This window comes from Onthophagus taurus, chromosome 5, assembly GCF_036711975.1.
Source record: "Onthophagus taurus isolate NC chromosome 5, IU_Otau_3.0, whole genome shotgun sequence".
NCBI classification, from domain to species: Eukaryota; Metazoa; Arthropoda; class Insecta; order Coleoptera; family Scarabaeidae; genus Onthophagus; species Onthophagus taurus.
In genome coordinates, this window is record NC_091970.1 from 13,122,617 (window position 1) to 13,140,210 (window position 17,594).

The 17,594-nt window shown below is 36.3% G+C and overlaps 3 protein-coding genes across 3 annotated transcripts; 1 reads left to right on the top strand and 2 right to left on the bottom strand.

Annotated features, from left to right (window-relative positions):
* The first annotated feature begins 423 nt into the window (after positions 1–423).
* LOC139429819 (uncharacterized) lies at positions 424–4,501 on the top strand. The gene is made up of 3 exons (XM_071196037.1): positions 424–1,265; positions 1,330–1,915; positions 2,275–4,501. Exons 1-3 carry the CDS (start codon positions 710–712, stop codon positions 4,499–4,501), a joined length of 3,369 nt encoding a protein of 1,122 aa, XP_071052138.1. The 5' UTR covers positions 424–709.
* Positions 4,502–8,069: 3,568 nt separating this feature from the next.
* On the bottom strand, positions 8,070–9,626 carry LOC139429761 (uncharacterized). Its single transcript, XM_071195833.1, has 3 exons — positions 9,504–9,626; positions 8,355–9,445; positions 8,070–8,300 (listed from the first exon to the last, which is right to left on the bottom strand). Exon 2 carries the CDS (start codon positions 9,443–9,445, stop codon positions 8,453–8,455), a length of 993 nt encoding a protein of 330 aa, XP_071051934.1. The 5' UTR covers positions 9,504–9,626; the 3' UTR covers positions 8,070–8,300; positions 8,355–8,452.
* Positions 9,627–15,188: 5,562 nt separating this feature from the next.
* Positions 15,189–17,306, bottom strand: LOC139429762 (uncharacterized). The gene is made up of 2 exons (XM_071195834.1): positions 16,563–17,306; positions 15,189–16,497 (listed from the first exon to the last, which is right to left on the bottom strand). Coding segments are annotated over exons 1-2 (900 nt in total). The 5' UTR covers positions 16,564–17,306; the 3' UTR covers positions 15,189–15,598.
* Between the last annotated feature and the right edge of the window lie 288 nt (positions 17,307–17,594).

Here is a 17,594-nt window from a genome sequence, read left to right on the forward strand (position 1 = left end):
GGCAAATTTTTTGGGGGTCAGAGGAGGTTCGATGAGGAGAGGAGGTTCTTGAATCGGCGATTCTTTTGAGGGTCGGAGGAGATTCGATGAAGAGAGGAGGAGGTCAATTAACTTGAGAAGGTTATGTTATTTTGACGAAATTATTAAAAATTTATCTTTATTAAAAATGTATCTTTATTTAGGTTATGTTATTAAAAATTTATCTTTATATGTAACCTGTTTACCTAGATGAAAACAATTACTATGTTTATCCTTCGACGCTTCTCAATGAACTGGTAATGTTTTCGATATATCTCTTAACTTATTGTACACAAAGGTATACGGTTTTGGGACATGTAGGTATACAAATAAGTGAGTCATGATCTACCTGCGGGATATTTTTTAAAATTTATTGAGTAAAGGTATACGGAGCTTTAAAATATGCGAGGAGGTTCTTGAATCGGCAAATTTTTTGGGGGGATACGTTCGAGGAGGAGGTCAATTAACTTAATACTAGTAAGTGAGTCATGATCTACCTGCGAGATATTTTTTTAATTTATTATGCAGAGGTATACGGAGTTATAAATATACATGTATACAAACGCACTCGATGCATCCTCCTCCTCCCCAATAAGTTTCAGGAGCGGTGAGGGTTTATAAACGCCTGCGAAATGTGGTATTGACGTAGTTCTTTCATAACAAGTAGAAGTGTACAACATTAAATTGTAAAATGGTCGTGTGTGAGGATTGTGGAAAAAGTTTTACTCGAGTTGACAATTTAAAAAGACATCAACGATTATCTTGTATTGGCAAGAGAATCAAGCTTGACGCACCGCAAATTCCAAAAGCAGTAAAATGTGAGGCTTGCGATGATTATGTAAATAGACAATGTTACTCTGCACATTTACGAAGCAACGCACACAAGCGTAACGCTTTTGTTATAATCGATGACGGAGTGGAGAGAATAGCTGGAGCATTCGGTGACAAAATTGTCAGTTATCGAATAAGTGAAGAAGGTTTTTTTGTGGATTTGGATGAATTTTCTCATAGAATTCGAGAAAAAATACTAAATCTAATACAAAGCGCAATCGATATTCACCGAAATGTAAAATTAAATATGGAATGTTTTGGTTTGTATTTTTTACAATCAAAGGAAGACTGTGAAATAAAATCATTCAATACGAAAAATAAGGTAGTATCATTAGCGTCGGATCTGTATAAAATATATAAGGAATTTATTGATGAAATTTCATCAAAAATGTCAGAATTCCAGGAACGAGATTCAGGTAAGCTTAATGTGACATAATATACCTATATATTAAAAAATAAATGTTTCAATATTTTATTTAGGATGGACTTTAATGCAAATTCTCTATATGGAGTTAAATTTAAACAAATATAATCCTATCAGAGCATCTAATTACATCGATCTACCATCGCAAATAAAAGCAAAGCGTGCTGTGATAAATATACAAAACGCGGATGATGCATGTTTTGCATGGGCTGTAACATCCGCACTACATGAACCGAACGGTTTACCACAGAGGACATCTTCGTATCCGAATTACCTAGACTGCGGCTTAGACTATTCAAATATTGTTTTTCCAGTTAAATTACGAGATATACCTGTATTTGAAAAGCAGAACAAACTATCTATTAATGTATATGGAATAAATGAGTATTTTAAAGACGGTGTTATGAATTATGACATAATTACAATGTATATATGTCGACAAAAAGAAGAAAGACATATAAATTTATTATTGGTTACAAATGATTCCGGGAATAGTCACTATTGTTGGATAAAAAATCTGTCTCGATTACTATCATCGCAAGCATCGCAGAATGGTCATGAAAAGTATATTTGCGACGGATGCTTGGTATTCTTTACGTCAGAAAATAAACTTATCCGTCATCAAAGTGACATTGCAGCAAGGTAAGGGCAATTTTACCAACAACAAATTTGAAAATAAATAAATATGGAAATGAAGAAAAGGAAAATATACTACAGTTCGAAAATTTTGAACGACAATTAAAAATACCGTTCGTGGTGTATGCAGATTTTGAAGCATTACAGAAACCGATCGCCGATGCGGAAGCAACAGAACTTAACGATGATAATTCATACTCCGTCAAATGTTTCAAACACGAACCTTATGCATTTGCATATTATATAAAATGTTCATATGACGAATCATTGTCGAAGTTTGAAATATATCGCGGATGTAATGCTGCTCAAATTTTCATGAGCAAGTTGGAACATGACGTTCTGAATATATACAAAAATTATTTAAGCCAACCAAAAGAAATGCTCCCATTACCACCTATTGATAGATTAATACACGAGATGCAGGATATCTGTCACATTTGTTCGCACAAAATAAAAGAAGGTAATAAAGTGTGCGATCATGATCACCTAACTGGGTTGTATAGAGGACCCGCACATGCTGTATGTAACATCAATTATCAATTACCAAAGTTCATACCGATATTCTTTCACAATCTTTCGAACTACGATTGTCATATGTTTGTGAAAGATATGGCATTAAAAGAAGAAGACGTGGACGTTATAGCACAGAATAAAGAAAAGTATATATCATTTTCGAAAAAAATTATCGTAGGAGAAAACATTGACAGCAAGGGAAAGCTAAGGCGGGTTCATATGAAATTGAGATTTGTGGATTCATTTAGGTTTATGGCTTTATCGCTAGAGAAGTTGGGTTCATTTTTGGAAGACAACCAATGCGTTCAAATCAGAAAATATTTTAGGAACGAAGAACAGTTTCGACTTATACGTCAGAAAGGAGTTTTTCCGTATTCCTTTGTGGATTCATTCGAAAAGCTGAATCTTACCGCTCTGCCAGATCGAAGTAGTTTTTACAATACTTTATGCGACGATAGTATAACCGAAGAAAATTATTGTCGTGCACAAACGGTGTGGAACTTATTTAACTGTCGCACTTTAGGCGAATATAGCGACATTTATTTAACGTCTGACGTTTTACTTTTGGCGGACGTATTTGAGAATTTCCGAACCATCTCGATGAAGTATTACTCTTTAGATCCATGTCATTACTTCACAGCGCCGGGCTTCGGTTGGGATGCATTATTACGAATGACAGGGGTAAAATTAGAATTATTAACGGACATAGACATGTTACACTTCTTTAAAAATGGTATTCGCGGTGGATTAAGTATGTGCACTAAACGCAGTGCGAAGGCTAACAATAAATTAATGATGGAATTTGATGAAACCAAAGACCCATCTTATATTTTGTATCTCGACGCTACGAATTTGTATGGACACGCAATGAGACGAAAATTACCGACGGGGGGATTTCGATGGCTATCAGATGAAGAGATTCAAAAGTTAGATATTTACAATACGGAAGACGATTCCGAAAAGGGTTACGTGTTCGAGGTAGATTTAGAGTATCCGGAAGCAATACATGATGAACACAACGATTTGCCATTTTGTCCAGAACGGATTGTACCCCCAGGTTCAAAAAATGCAAAGTTAATAGCAAATTTGGAAAATAAAACAAAATACATCATTCATTACGTGAATCTAAAGCAGTGTATCAAGTTCGGATTGAAACTAACGAAGATTTACAGAGTATTAGAATTTAAACAATCCAACTGGATGCGGAGCTACATCGATTTCAATTCCGATAAACGTGCGAAAGCTAAGAATGAATTTGAAAAAAATCATTACAAAGCAATGAATAACATCGTATACGGTAAGACAATGGAAAATGTGGAAAAGCGAGTGGATATAAGACTAGTTACCCACTGGGAATGTCGTCATAAGAAACCGGGCGTGGAAGCCCTAATAGCTAAACCAAATTTTAAATCTTCGAAAATATTTTGCGATAATTTGATAGCCGTTCAATTGAACGTCGCGGAAGTTCGTTATTGCAAACCGCTGTATGTGGGTTTCAGTATATTAGAGCTTTCGAAAACCGTAATGTACAGCTTCTTCTATGATTACTTAAAAGTTAAATATGGAAATAACATAACACTTTTATACACCGATACTGATTCCCTAATCCTAGAAATTACTACTCCCAATGTATATGAGGATATAAAAGAAAATATTGAATTTTTTGACACGTCCAATTATCCGTTAGAGAATATACACAATATACCTCGCGGTCGATCTGTGTTGGGAAGAATGAAAGATGAATATCCAAACAGGTGCATAACATCATTTGTTGGAACAGGAGCTAAGGCGTACTGCATCACCTTGTTGAATGATAATGTAAAAAAGGCTAAAGGAGTAAAGAAATATGTTATAGATAAACATTTAAGCGTGACCGATTATAAACGTGTGGTTGAATGTGGCGGATCGGTTCATAAAAAAATGTACATTTTTAAGTCAGAATTTCATACTATGTATACCGAATTAAAGAATAAAATTGCTCTTTCATCGTGCGATGATAAACGATACATATTACCGAACGGATGTAATACTTTGGCGTGGGGTCATTGGTTGATAAAAAGATTGAATGCGAATAAATGAATTTAATTTAATTTAAAAAAATTGTAAAGAATAATAATAATAATGTATTTGTAATGTTCGATTGTTAATAAAGTCTTGTAAACTTTTAAATAGGTCTTTATACGTTTTAAAGAACGTTAGTTTTTGAGATCCAAGAATTATGAGACGGACCTAATCCTAACCATTTCACAAACACTTGATTTCCTTTTCGCCGTAGCACTTTTTCCACCAAGTAGACGTCAGGATATTTAACTTTTTGTAATTCCTCTCGATAAAAACCACCCATAATTTTTTCATTGGATGCATCTTTGAGCAGATATGTTGTTGGGAAAGTATTACGAACAGAATGTATTGTAAACACTTCGTTAGACCAATTGGGAGTATAGTTTTTGGTGAAGGCGTGTCGATGCTTGCTCACTCTGACGTGATCACCGACATTAAATTTTTTGGTATAAGGATCGACAATTTTTATGTAATTATATACAGTTTTTAACAGTGTCGATGCGTTTCTGTTATTTACCTCGCTAGGTTTCATTCCTATCGTCCTGTGAACTTGGTTGTTATAATCCAGAATTAATTTGGGAAGCAATTCCAACCAACGATAGTTACCTTGCATACTAAATTCTTTCCACATTTTTTCTTTTATTGTTCTATTAAACCGTTCAACAATAGAACTCTTTAAATTGGAAAATGAACTGTAGTGATTGATGTGATATCGTGACATGAGCTTTTTAAAATCCTCATTGTAAAATTCTTTTCCGTTATCCGTTTGCAGATTCTTCGGTATGTTTTTCCGCTTTTCCGATAGAATTGTTTCCATAGCTCGCGTAACTTCTTTGCCAGTTTTGTTTTTTAGTGGTACAGCCCATCCATACTTTGAGAAAGCATTAATAACTGTTAGAATATATTTAAAATTACCATTTGCTTTTGAATAAGGTATCATCTCCACTAAATCAGCTTGAAATAAGTCCGTTAAACCTTTTATAATAACACGTCTGCGTTTATACTTTTTCCTCGCGGACGCGTGCAACTCGTTTACGACGGACCTTTTAATATCGCTCATTTTCTGGATATTTCAATGAGCAGTTCTACCATAAATGGTTTCTTGAGTAAAGTGGTCTTCGTTGTGGGTTTGCAAACTATTTTATCTCCAAAGAAGAGAACATTTAACTTTTTATTTGGATCGAAGATACTCCCGTTAATAATCATTTCAACGTCTCCTTCAAATCGGTATTTCACTATTTCACCAATATATAAAAAGTTTATATATTTACTTACGTAACCTAAATTTTGAATAATGTAATAATTATCCGTTGTATCCGTAGTTCCATCTCCGCTAAACGTAAGTATTGTTGGTTGTTTGAAATATCGTTGTAAGTTTTCACGTTTATTAAAATGAGCAGCAATGTTGTGTCCGTGTACGTGTTTACCAAACTTATCGATCGTCATACTAGACGAATGTTTTCCGAACTTGCTTAAACTCATCTGCTCTAGTTCACAAACGTCGGTGTTTTAAAACAAAAAATGTGAGAGTCGTATATTTATGATAATATTTTAACGTATAATCTCGGCCTCTGTTAGCTCCGATATTATTGATGATATTTCATTGACATGTGCAGAATGACCTGCAGTTTGCGAGGCCATCAACAAACGCAGTCTGTCGACAAGTTCGTTGGGATCGTCCCAATACTCGTATTCGATAAGAGCCCCAGGAACGACTTGTTTTTGTAATGCACCACCGACTTTTTTCTTCGGATTCGGCCAGTATTTAGCCCAATGCACCTTGGGTTTGTTACCTTCAACGATAGGCTTGATAATATTCTGAAATTTCCCACTGTCGTCCTCAGTAGTCATACCTGCCTCTGGAATGTAATTAATGTACGGAGCATTTGAACGTAGTAAGATATCTTTGTAGTTGCGCATGTCCTGAATTGTAAATTTGCCCGGTTCGTTTTTAAATAGTAAATCGTATAAACCAACGGTTCCCGTATATTTGAAGTTTCCAACGTGAATATCCTGATCCTCAAAGTGAACAGGACTGACTCCAATGTAGAAACCTTCGGGAGTTTCGCGAACACCGTATAAACGATCATAATCATCTTTTAAATCAGTTGTTAAACCAACAATATACGTTCTGGGCAAAGGATGAAACTGACTCAAAGCGGCTTGTACCTCTGGAGACTCCAATCTTTCTTCTATTTCATCTTTAAGTCGTTCTATTCGATTATGTGCGTCCGAAATAAGAGCTCCGGTATCCTCGCTAGAATCGAGGAGTTCTTCTTCTTCGCCCGGCGGAACTTCATATACTTCTTCTTCTGCATGAGCTAATGGACCAAGAGGAGAAGACGTGGGAGAAGATACCAACCTTTTTTCAGGAGTCGATGTAGCAAATTTTCGTCGTTGTTCTTTTAATGGAACTTTCGGTTTTCGAATAAAATATTCGGTCTCGGTTTTAGCTGGTACGTCAGAAATATCCGGCGAGTAGCGTTGTATCTTAGATATCAATTTTTCTTCTTTTGGAGATAAACTTCGTTTTGGAATGGATAGTAAAGGCGCAGTGTCAAGTTTTGCGACAATATCCTGTAAGGGTCTTGCGATGGGTGCATATGCGGTTTCCGACCGAATCCTTGACTCCTCTAAGTCTTCTTTTAAAGAACGAATTTTGTCTCTCACGACTTCTCGTGCCGCGATAAGTTCTGCAGCTATCGTCTTGTTCATTGTATGATGTATGTGAAGTTACTACGAACTGTACAGCTGAAGTCGTTAGTTTTAAACTTCAATGAATTTATCAAAACCCTTACGGTAACGTCCCTTAGATACACTACAATCTAAATCAATAACTAGGATGCCGTGTCTATTCTCCCAACAAGCATCGCTAATTTCCTTTAGCCGATGAAACTCCATATCGCTCATTATGTGATCTTCAAATACGTGTTTTAAATTTGTTAAGTCTTGTTTAAATAACACCAAAAAGTTACAATTATCGCGAACTAATTGTTTTGGAATTGCACTATAACTTTGACAAATTAGAAAACAATCAATGTTTTTATGTCGACCATACGAAAAAAATTCCTTAATGACATTTTGACCTGTACAGGAAACATCGTCAAATACGACTACCGAATATTCTTTCGCATCTTCCGGTCGAATGAACTCGTCTATATTAGAAAATTCATAGTAACCGCAATCTTTTATAGGTTCAATTAAACGTCTTAAAAAATCGTACTTATTTTGGTATAACGAATTAGAGCATAAGTACAAGTTTAGGAAGCGCAACCCATTACGTGCAACTAAAAGCGATAACATAGCATTTGTTTTTCCGACACCTGAGGGTCCTACAATTAAACCTCGCTTACATTTTCCACCAAATAAATTGCTGTGTCTTGTAAAGTGTTCTTCGACCGAACCATTACTAAAATTTACTATAGGCAGTGTTAGAAGTTGCGGTAAACATTTTAATTTCTCGTCGATCATGATTCTCGTACTAAATGAATTGGATAAGACTGAATGAAAATATAGCAAAAGAAACTATATATACATATATTTAAGAAGAATAATAATAATAATAATAATAATAATAAGTATAATACCTTAACCATTTAACCTAACATAACCTAACCTAACCTAACCTAAGGAAGAGGAGGAAAAATGGTTACCACTCCTCCTCCTCTTCCTGCTCATCCCGCACTTCATACGGGGGCGGAGGCGCTGCAGGTGTCGGTGTCGGAGGTTCTATCCCAGTCGAACAATGGTGTATGTGCATGTTTTGAACATGCACCTGCCCTCTCACCACTGCCGACTCTGAGACAATACTGTTTACCTAAGAAGATTATGAAATTAAAAACGTGCAAAAAAGATTATAGATATAGCCTACCAGCTGAAACAGGGTATCTACTTTGACCTCCAATGACGCAACTCTTCGCTCCAACGTGAGCACCCTCCCGAAGTTGTTGCTACCGGACATCTTTTTAGCTAGGAAGGGAAGTTATTAGTATGTAAAGAAGACAAAATGAATTCTGCTTTTTTCATTTCAACGGTTAATGTTGCAACGGTGATGTCGAGTGACGTTGTTAAAGAGTGGTTAGAACTCGACGCCAGCCCTTCCCTAAACTGTGCAAGTTCTCTCAAAGAGGTCTGCAATTGAAGTACCTTTGCATGAAGGTCTTTATAAAAATTTTGATACAAAATATTAATTTCGGTCAAAATCGCCTCTTTGGTTGTTTCTACTGCTGCACACATTGCATTTGAAAAAAGGCTGGCAGGTACATCGGAAATGACTGAAGTAGCGGGAATTGTGTCCACCCTTAAGATTTGTACTTTCGGGCTTAATGAGGGAATTTCTATGGTAGGAATGTTTATGTTAGTAGGGGGAGTGGGAATCGACGAAGCTTTAGAAGAAGAAGCCTTAGAAGAAGAAGCCTTAGAAACAAAAGCTGCATTAATAGCTTTAAGGTATGTCCGGTTTTCGGTGCAGTGTTGGGATACCGCCATTAAAGAAAGAGAGTCGTTGGACTCATCGCCGCTAGCCATTTCCGAGTGTGTCACTTCAACCTTTGACAGAGTCGCAGGTTCAACTGACACACGCTTGTGTTTGGTACTTCGCGAACGAGCACGGGTCTCCCGTCGAAGCTCTCTATACTTATCTGGCGGTAACCACACACCTGCACCCTTCTTCCGGTGTTCACGGTTCCCCGACTTTCGACGAAGTGAAAGTGAAAGGTGTTTCACATTCTTATCGTCGACTTTCGAGGAACCTGCGATGTTTGGAAGCGCCGTAGCTTGCTGCACATTAGATTCAACGTTTGGATCCATCGGCTGCTCATTAGGCTGCACGTTTGGATCCAGAGCCTTCTCAACAGTCGACATGTTCAACAGGTTTATGTCAAAACTGTTTAACAGAAAGGATTCCTGGCTGGCGAAACCCGGAGCAGTTAAATCAATTTGACTAAAACCGTCTTGAGACATCTTGATAAGAAAAGAAAATTAATTAATTTTATTTTAATAAAAAAACATGTATACTTACATCGCTTGATGAAAAATACAGTTGCACGTTAAAATCTAACTGCAGAGGGTGCTTGTCAACAAAGTGCTGAATGATAGGATATGAATGATAAAACGTTCGAAAAAATAAAGTTATGCTTACCAATAAAAATTAACTTGAAAAAATAGAAGGAGCTATAGGAATGAAAAACACAAGATTAAAAACAATATATGCCAAGAAAGGAGACTATACTTACCAGAAAAAAGTTGCTGAAATTACGATGTTACTGATCAGCAGTAAGCTCCTGTAGGAATTGGGAAAAAAATATCAATTTAACATAACAAACAAATAAACAAGTTGTACTCACAAAAACAAAGTAGAACGAGCTGTCATGATGAAATAAAGCAAGAATATATTATATAAACATGGAAGTAGAAAAGGTTACTTACCAAATAAAACACAGCAAAAAAAGAGAAAGCTGAATGAGCAAGGATGTCTAGGAGTGGAAAAAACAATTTTAAATATTATATAAACATGCAAAACAAATATAGTTTTACTCACCAAAAAAGAGAAAGTTGTAGAAAGAGCTGTAGTGATGGAGAGAAAATGAACGTTATATAAACATGATAATAAAGAAGGTTGTACTTACCAAAAAACTGAAGAACACAAACACTTAAGTGACTTTCAAAGGCTGGGAGGTGCCTTCTTATAGTAGAGTAATGAAGGGGGGCGTGGGGTGGGGCGTGACAAGGGGGAGGAGTGGGGAATGGGCGGAGTTAGAGTGGGGGTACTTTTTTTCTGGCTCTACTTTCCTGGCAACCGGGGGGGGGGGGGGGAATTTTAGATTTCCCCCACTCCCATCCCCACTCTTCCATCTCCACTTTGGGAGGAGCCTGAGGAGGAGCATGGGAGGAGCATAGGAGGAGCTTCAATAAACAATCCTTTTCCCTTTTTCTTTTTTTTTTTTTTTTTTTTTTTTTTCCTTTTTTCTTCCTTTTTTCCCCTTTCTTTCTTCCTTTTTTTCTTCCAATTTAATACTTTTTCAATGTACAACCCAAGTCATACCAACCCAACCCAATGTATACATACCATGTATACATCATTTAGATTAACTATTTTTTCTTTTAAATTAAAACAACTTTTTACACTTTTTACAATCTTTTATTATTATTATTAATTTACAATCTATAACTGACAATGTTTATATACTAAACCATACATAAAGAACAATCCTTTCTTGCCGATGGTGGACCATCAATATGCGTTTCCCAATGAGGCAAATTATAATGTTCAAAACAGGGCAGCTTGCTTTGTAATCGCTCATCGTTTCTATACTTCAACGGTAATTTAAACCAAACCGCCGCCAAATCTAATGGCTTTACTTTATTGATATAATAATCGATTGGTAAATAACATAATTCGTAGTTTTTAATATTCGCAAAAGATAAATCAGATTCGTATCTTTCCATAATATCCCACACTTTATTAATTATAAAAGTTGAAAGTCCCAATCTGGTAACTAACCGCCAAAGACGTTCCATCTTGAACTGCTCTACCGCTACTACCCGTCTGCCTTTCTCAATTCGTTTACATATAGTTATAGATGTCTGAATACGTATGAAAATAAATAAAAAACATTCGATAAGGAGCACATACTTGGTCTCTTTTTATGATAGGGACACATCGGCGCACCAACCTCCAATTTGCATTCATTTTCCGGCAATTCTTTTACCGGTATTGTTAAAATTCTTCTTAAAAATGTAGCTTTCTCACGTCCTTTTACGTACGCTACTTTTGTCGAACGACACAAATAATAAACGATCTCATCGAAACGAGACGCAGGAACAAACCCGTCGTTCCAATCAATACAATGATGATGACTCATTAACCAATTCGCCGTATTGCGAAATTTGGTAGATAGTGAAGAAAAGCTTCGACTAGGTTGAAACACGTAATGACTTATACAATGATTACTGTCGTAAGAAGCCAGTTCCTTTGGGATAAATTCTTCATCGTTTATCGTGAAACCTTGAATGTCCAAAATAATAAAATCCCTTTGAAAAACCATAATATCCATAATATACCACTATATGCAAACGTTTCCTTCGATGTTTAGAGATACACTAAATGACGTTGCTTCAACAGTACCACTATATTAATTGCTTAACCATTTTCGTAAGAGGCGAATACACAAATGCTCTGTCATGCAGAATTAATGCGTAAGCTGTCGTACCTTCCGGAATTGGATTTTTCGTTGAATACTCGATTTTTATTTCTACTCCGCTTTTATGTATTGCTTCCTGTTGATACGTGCAATCGATTCCAATTAACGGCGCGTAAGTTTTAAATTCTTCCGGTGAAAACAAAGGTTCGCTTTCTTGATAGTAGTATGCTTGCTGAAATCTTGAATACATATCATACAAAATCGCATAGTGATTGTTATCAAAATCCACATTCAAATTATCGTACGGAAAACGTTCTCCATTCAAGAAAACGGTTACGTTCGTTAAGTTTATATTATCAAATAATGCCATGTTTCCTTTAAATATACCCTTTCGATTTGTTTGAAATCCGATGATTATAAATCTAGGCGTTTCCAATTGTGGAGCAGTTTTGACGGCCCAAGATTGCTTCGTAGTTTGAGGTAATTGAGGGTACTCGTGTATTTCCCACGATCGAAAAGGAACGTGAATGTCTACGTTTCTTTCTGATAGTTTTGTTAATGCCAACTGTTCGCGTAATCCCACCGCCACGTGAGGAACTCTCCATATAATTTTATTAATGATCAATTTCAATTTTTCGTCGTTCGGAGCGGCTGCTGGTTGAAAGATGACGTCCGTATCATCGTGTCCGCGAATTAGCACAAGTTCCTGTCGAACGTTCATCATGATCTTTCTGAAATCTTCTGCGAATCCTAGCAACGTTTTTAGCGGAACGCTAAGACCGAAATTTCCATTTTTATCTAAAGCCTTTGAAACACCCGCTATATCATCTTTCCAAGGTTTTATGTGCCAACCGGCGTTCTCTAATTTCACCACCTCGTTCTGCGTAGATGAGAAATAACCCTTCATGCATGAGCTTATACCGACGTTCCGCACACCATCAACATGTACTCCGTTAATAAGATATCGAATATCGCTAAACATAAATGCAACGGGATTGTTAACCAATTGCCCCGTTGCGCTGGCATCTTTTGTTATACTTCCGTCCGCGGCTAACTTACGAACGCTACCCTCGACGTATAGATAACTCTCGCTCGGTAAAGTATAATTATCTATTTCCGGAATTGAAATTCTAATTTCGTCATTGTTATCGAACGTGGTCGATCCAAACGGTTGATGCGAATGGAATTCATAACTTACGATAGAGTGATCTGTTTTTATCTTATCCGTTACTTTTAAAATGTCCATTACTTTAACACTTCGTATCCTAACTGAACTAAATACCTTCGATTGACTGGTGATAATCGATGAATGGATCGTCTTCTACTGCCGCTACGTTGACTGATGACGCGCGCTTTATAGTTTTCTCCATTAAACAATTTTCTCGCTCTGTCTCTTCTTGACCACCGCGTTCTTTTGTTTTGATATAACACTGTCATAACGTTAGTCAAATTTAAATAATTCAATTTATCGATCTCAGGTGAACTCTCACTGTTATTTCTTCTTCTCTGAAGTCTACCAAGTTTCCGTCCTGATCAAGTATACGTACTGTTAAGCTACTAATCACGTTCGTTAAAACCGGTAAATAAATAGGTAGTTGTGGTGATTCGATTATTTTAAAACCTGCCGGAACGTTTGGGAAAAAATGATATAAAACGTGCACGGGAACTCCGTTATTATACGATCCCGTCACTAAATTACAATAAATTTGTAAGGCGTTCGTTTTATTTATGTTTACTACGAAATCGGATTCCACTTCCGTATCTCTAGGTAATATTTGAGGCTTGAAGCCAAGTAACGGCCCTATAGAATTATCGCATGCAAAATTAATTCGACGGGTACTTTTTATTAAAGAATGTTGTGTGTTATTATTCCCCTTAATCCTTATTACGACACTTTTAGCGTGTCTTTTGTCTAGCTGTTCATTCACGAACTCGGCAATATCATCAATATCGTACGTTCCAACAGGTACTATTATATTGTTTTTAAAATGTCCTGTCTTATCTTCGTATTGGATTACGTTGTTGTTTTTATTAACGTTTGCTAAACTATTAAACGTTTCGAAATTCAAAAGAGCCAACTCGTAACTACCAAATTCGTTCAAATAGATCGGAGGATTAAAATTACAAGTCAATTCAGATGACTTTCCAGTCAACGTAAATGTATATGTCGTGTGTATTGCTTCTTTCTCCATTACTTCTGAACGTCTAAACGTCTCTAGACTCTAATAGGTTCTTTTATTACTTAGAAACTTCAGACACAACTGTCCGCAATTTTGATCTATTTCTCTTTGATATCGACAGTAATTATACTTTACTTGACCACCCCTACCGTCTGACAGCAAATATTGTTCAATTTCTAATGGCGGTCTTAAATCACCGTAACTGTCGAAATAGTATATGTCCTTGTCGTCTTTCTTATAGGCGACCCAATGAGTCCCTCGTCCTTTCAAGTTATCCAAGTTAACAATACCTCTTTCCTTCTTTTTAATCTTACTCGGGAGATTGTCTCTCATAAATATACCCCGAAAATGTGGAATTTTTAGTACTTTCGCAAACTTTTCCAACTCGACGTTAGTTAACGCACGACGAGGTATTCGAACTAGTTTTTTGAACTAGTGGTTATACCGCAACCTTTCTTATAGGGCTTATTGAAGTAACCTGTGCCGCCAACATTATTCCCCTTTCCTTCAATAAACAAACCGCAACCTTTCTTATATGGTTTTATATAAAATCCGCTACCTACGGCCTTTGCTTCCATAGCCTTGTTATGTCTTCGTTCTTCATCTAATTGCTCTCTAGCTGTTTTCGCGTTGTTTATAGTTCTTGCAATAGCGGCAGCACCACCGCCGATACTACCTAGGGCACCTAAAGCTGCGAACAGGGGAATTAAAGGTAAAAATCCTCCCGTTTTCGGAATTCGAATAACTCGACCTCTAGGTTCGGAAATTCTTTTTCTTATCTTTTTCAAAGCTCCGTACGCCGCTTTAACGTTTGTCAACAAATTCTTAGCACCTGATCTCGATATTGCGTTGCGAGCGAATCGAAGTGCATCTACAAAAGATATAGCTCCACCACGCTTTACACGCGTTCGGACTTTTTTTAAAGGTCGTCGACCCGTACGATTTCTTTTTCTACCTACGCCCATACCGACCGCTACTTTTGCTTTCATTAAGGCGGCAACTGCGGACGATGCCACTTTTTCTCCAAGAGTAGACTCTTTATTTCGTATTCGTTCTTTCGCTGCTTTATATAATGCTCTGTCTGCGTCGTGTCTAAATTTTAAATTTGAACTGACCGTATATGCTATATCGTGTTTCTTACACGCTTCGTCTAATGGATTCACGCCTCGATCTCCTCTCGATAATCTCTTTTCCAACTTGGTACCCGGTCCACAAAAATTATATCCTGGCAAATGAAGTTCTATCGGAAGTTTATCTATCAACTTGTTAAAAAATCCTCGACCAATTCGTTTGCCTGTCAAACGATAACTGTTACGATTAGGTTCTAACAAATTCATTTTATAATTTCACTCCTTCTTCCTTTTCTTCACAGTTAAAAACTAGAAATGAAGCTCTGCTGTTGTGCTTTAAGCTTTTATTCCTTTTAAATATTTTACAAAAACAGTTTTGCTCTTAATTTATACTTAAATCTATTAATATTAATATTATTATTATTCAGCTACACTTAAATCTACTAATATCCTAAAAATTAATTGTTACTCAGTTAAAAACATTTCGATTACTCTACAATGCTAAAACGTTCTTGATATATATTTAATCTATAATCTACATCTAAATATTTTTCTAATAACTTATTTACGTTTCTTATCCTAGTCTTAAATCTAATTCCGTCCAACATCTTTTCTTCCCAGTCACTTATCCTTGATTGTCTGTAAGCAAACGTCCAAGTGTGCATTCGGTACACTCTATTTTTCGATTCGCAAAACGTCACTTTTTTTTCCATTTTATTCACTTCACATCTTCATTAATGCGTGCAAATCTAAATCCAGTAATACCTTATCCATACCGTATACGAGCAGTTCTTTAGTTACGCACAAATGTTCACTTGGTGCACCGTTTGAAGCAACCAATATATTCGATTTTATATCACCTTGCATTGTTGATACCACATCGATCACGCTATCGTAATAATTTTTATATTCCATACACTTTAATACTTCTACCCTACTCGAAACTAAATCGCTAAGTTTCCACAATTCGTGTAACGAGTCGTAAGCCAGGTAAAATATTTCTGACCCCCTTTCCATTTTCAACACTTTTCGTACATTTTCTATCCATTGGCTGCTGCAGGTCACGCCGCTTACAACGAAATGTGGTGGTGCCGATAAATCACCAACAAAACTATTCATAATCAATTGTCTGCTATTAATCACATTTTTCCATTCGTCTTCGGTAAAAGTTATGCATTGTCCTTTTCCCATTAATCTTATAACCGGATCAAAATGTAGATTGGCAGACATGCCAACCGATATCCATTTCGTTCGACTTTTATTTAAATAATATGTACTCTCGGAGAATAATGGTGCTTGATTACCTTTTTGGAGATTATTTTTCACTGCCTCATTTAATACTACGTTACTTGTGAAAGGCAACTTTCCACAATTTTCTACATAATGTTGTTGATTGCTAGGAAATACGTACTCCGCTAAGTCGGAAGCCAACAAATTAATTCCATCGAATACCACATCCTTTTTTCTTTGATTATCACTTCCTAGCGACACATTTGTTGCAGTTGTCTCATTACAATTACCCTCCATTTTGATGTTTCGGGCAGGTTTTTTATTTTCACCCTTTTCAAATGAATTTACAGCAGCTCTCTTAGTTGGACATTTGGGGTTCGGTCTGGTTGCCACTAAACATCAATATTATTGATTACATTAGTACATTATCTACTTGTATTACATTTGAATTACTTACTCGTTACGTTAAAAATCCTCTGTACTAAATGCACCAAAAATCTACACGATATTTTTAATATGTACTAAATACACAAAAACCTTACTCTGAAGCACAACACTCTGCGGTACAACTTCGACCAACGTTTGTATTTATAGCAATACATAAGGTTGCTGGTGGGGGGAGTAATATTTCACATCATTACCGAATATATCTATTATACATGTTCTAACACGTCATTATATCGTGAGACGTCAGACAAAACGCATGACAAATTTATTAAGAAGCTCTTAAAAAATATCTCGCAGGTGGATCATGACTCATCTACTAACAAGTTAGTTGACCTCCTCCTCAAACCTGTCCTCCCAAAAAATTTGCCGATTCAAGAACCTCCTCGCATATTCTTAAATACCCGTACACCTTTACATAATAAAATAAAAAATATCTCGCAGGTAAGTTATGACTCACTTATTTGTATACCTACATATCTCAAAACCGTATACCTTTGTGTATAATAATAAATTAAGAGATATATCGAAAACATTAACAGTTCATTGAGAAGCGTCGAAGGATAAACATAGTAATTGTTTTCATCTAGGTAAACAGGTTACATATAAAGATAAATTTTTAATAACATAACCTAAATAAAGATACATTTTTAATAAAGATAAATTTTTAATAATTTCGTCAAAATAACATAACCTTCTCAAGTTAATTGACCTCCTCCTCTCTTCATCGAATCTCCTCCGACCCTCAAAAGAATCGCCGATTCAAGAACCTCCTCTCCTCATCGAACCTCCTCTGACCCCCAAAAAATTTGCCGATTCAAGAACCTCCTCCTAGAACGCAGGTTCGAGGAGGAGGTTCTTGAATCGGCGAATCTATACTACTGACATCTTGGAGCATGTTGGAGATAAAAATCCAAATGTGCCCAAAACGTGATATTATGACGTTATACGCCGTTCTGAGCCATGTTTGAACTTTCTATCACTTTTGGTTCCGATAATTCTGTTGGCCATATTTGTGATATTCAGGGGCCAAATGACATCTTGG

What these genes read in the sequence shown, in the direction of transcription:
- LOC139429819 (XM_071196037.1), top strand. Translation starts at nt 710, where the DNA reads ATGGTCGTGTGTGAGGATTGTGGAAAAAGTTTTACTCGAGTTGACAAT. An exon ending in ATTCCAGGAACGAGATTCAG is followed by an intron (nt 1,266 to 1,329) that starts GTAAGCTTAATG and finishes TATTTTATTTAG; the next exon opens with GATGGACTTTAATGCAAATT. An exon ending in CAAAGTGACATTGCAGCAAG is followed by an intron (nt 1,916 to 2,274) that starts GTAAGGGCAATT and finishes AAATTATTTAAG; the next exon opens with CCAACCAAAAGAAATGCTCC.
- LOC139429761 (XM_071195833.1), bottom strand. Translation starts at nt 9,445, where the DNA reads ATGTCTCAAGACGGTTTTAGTCAAATTGATTTAACTGCTCCGGGTTTC.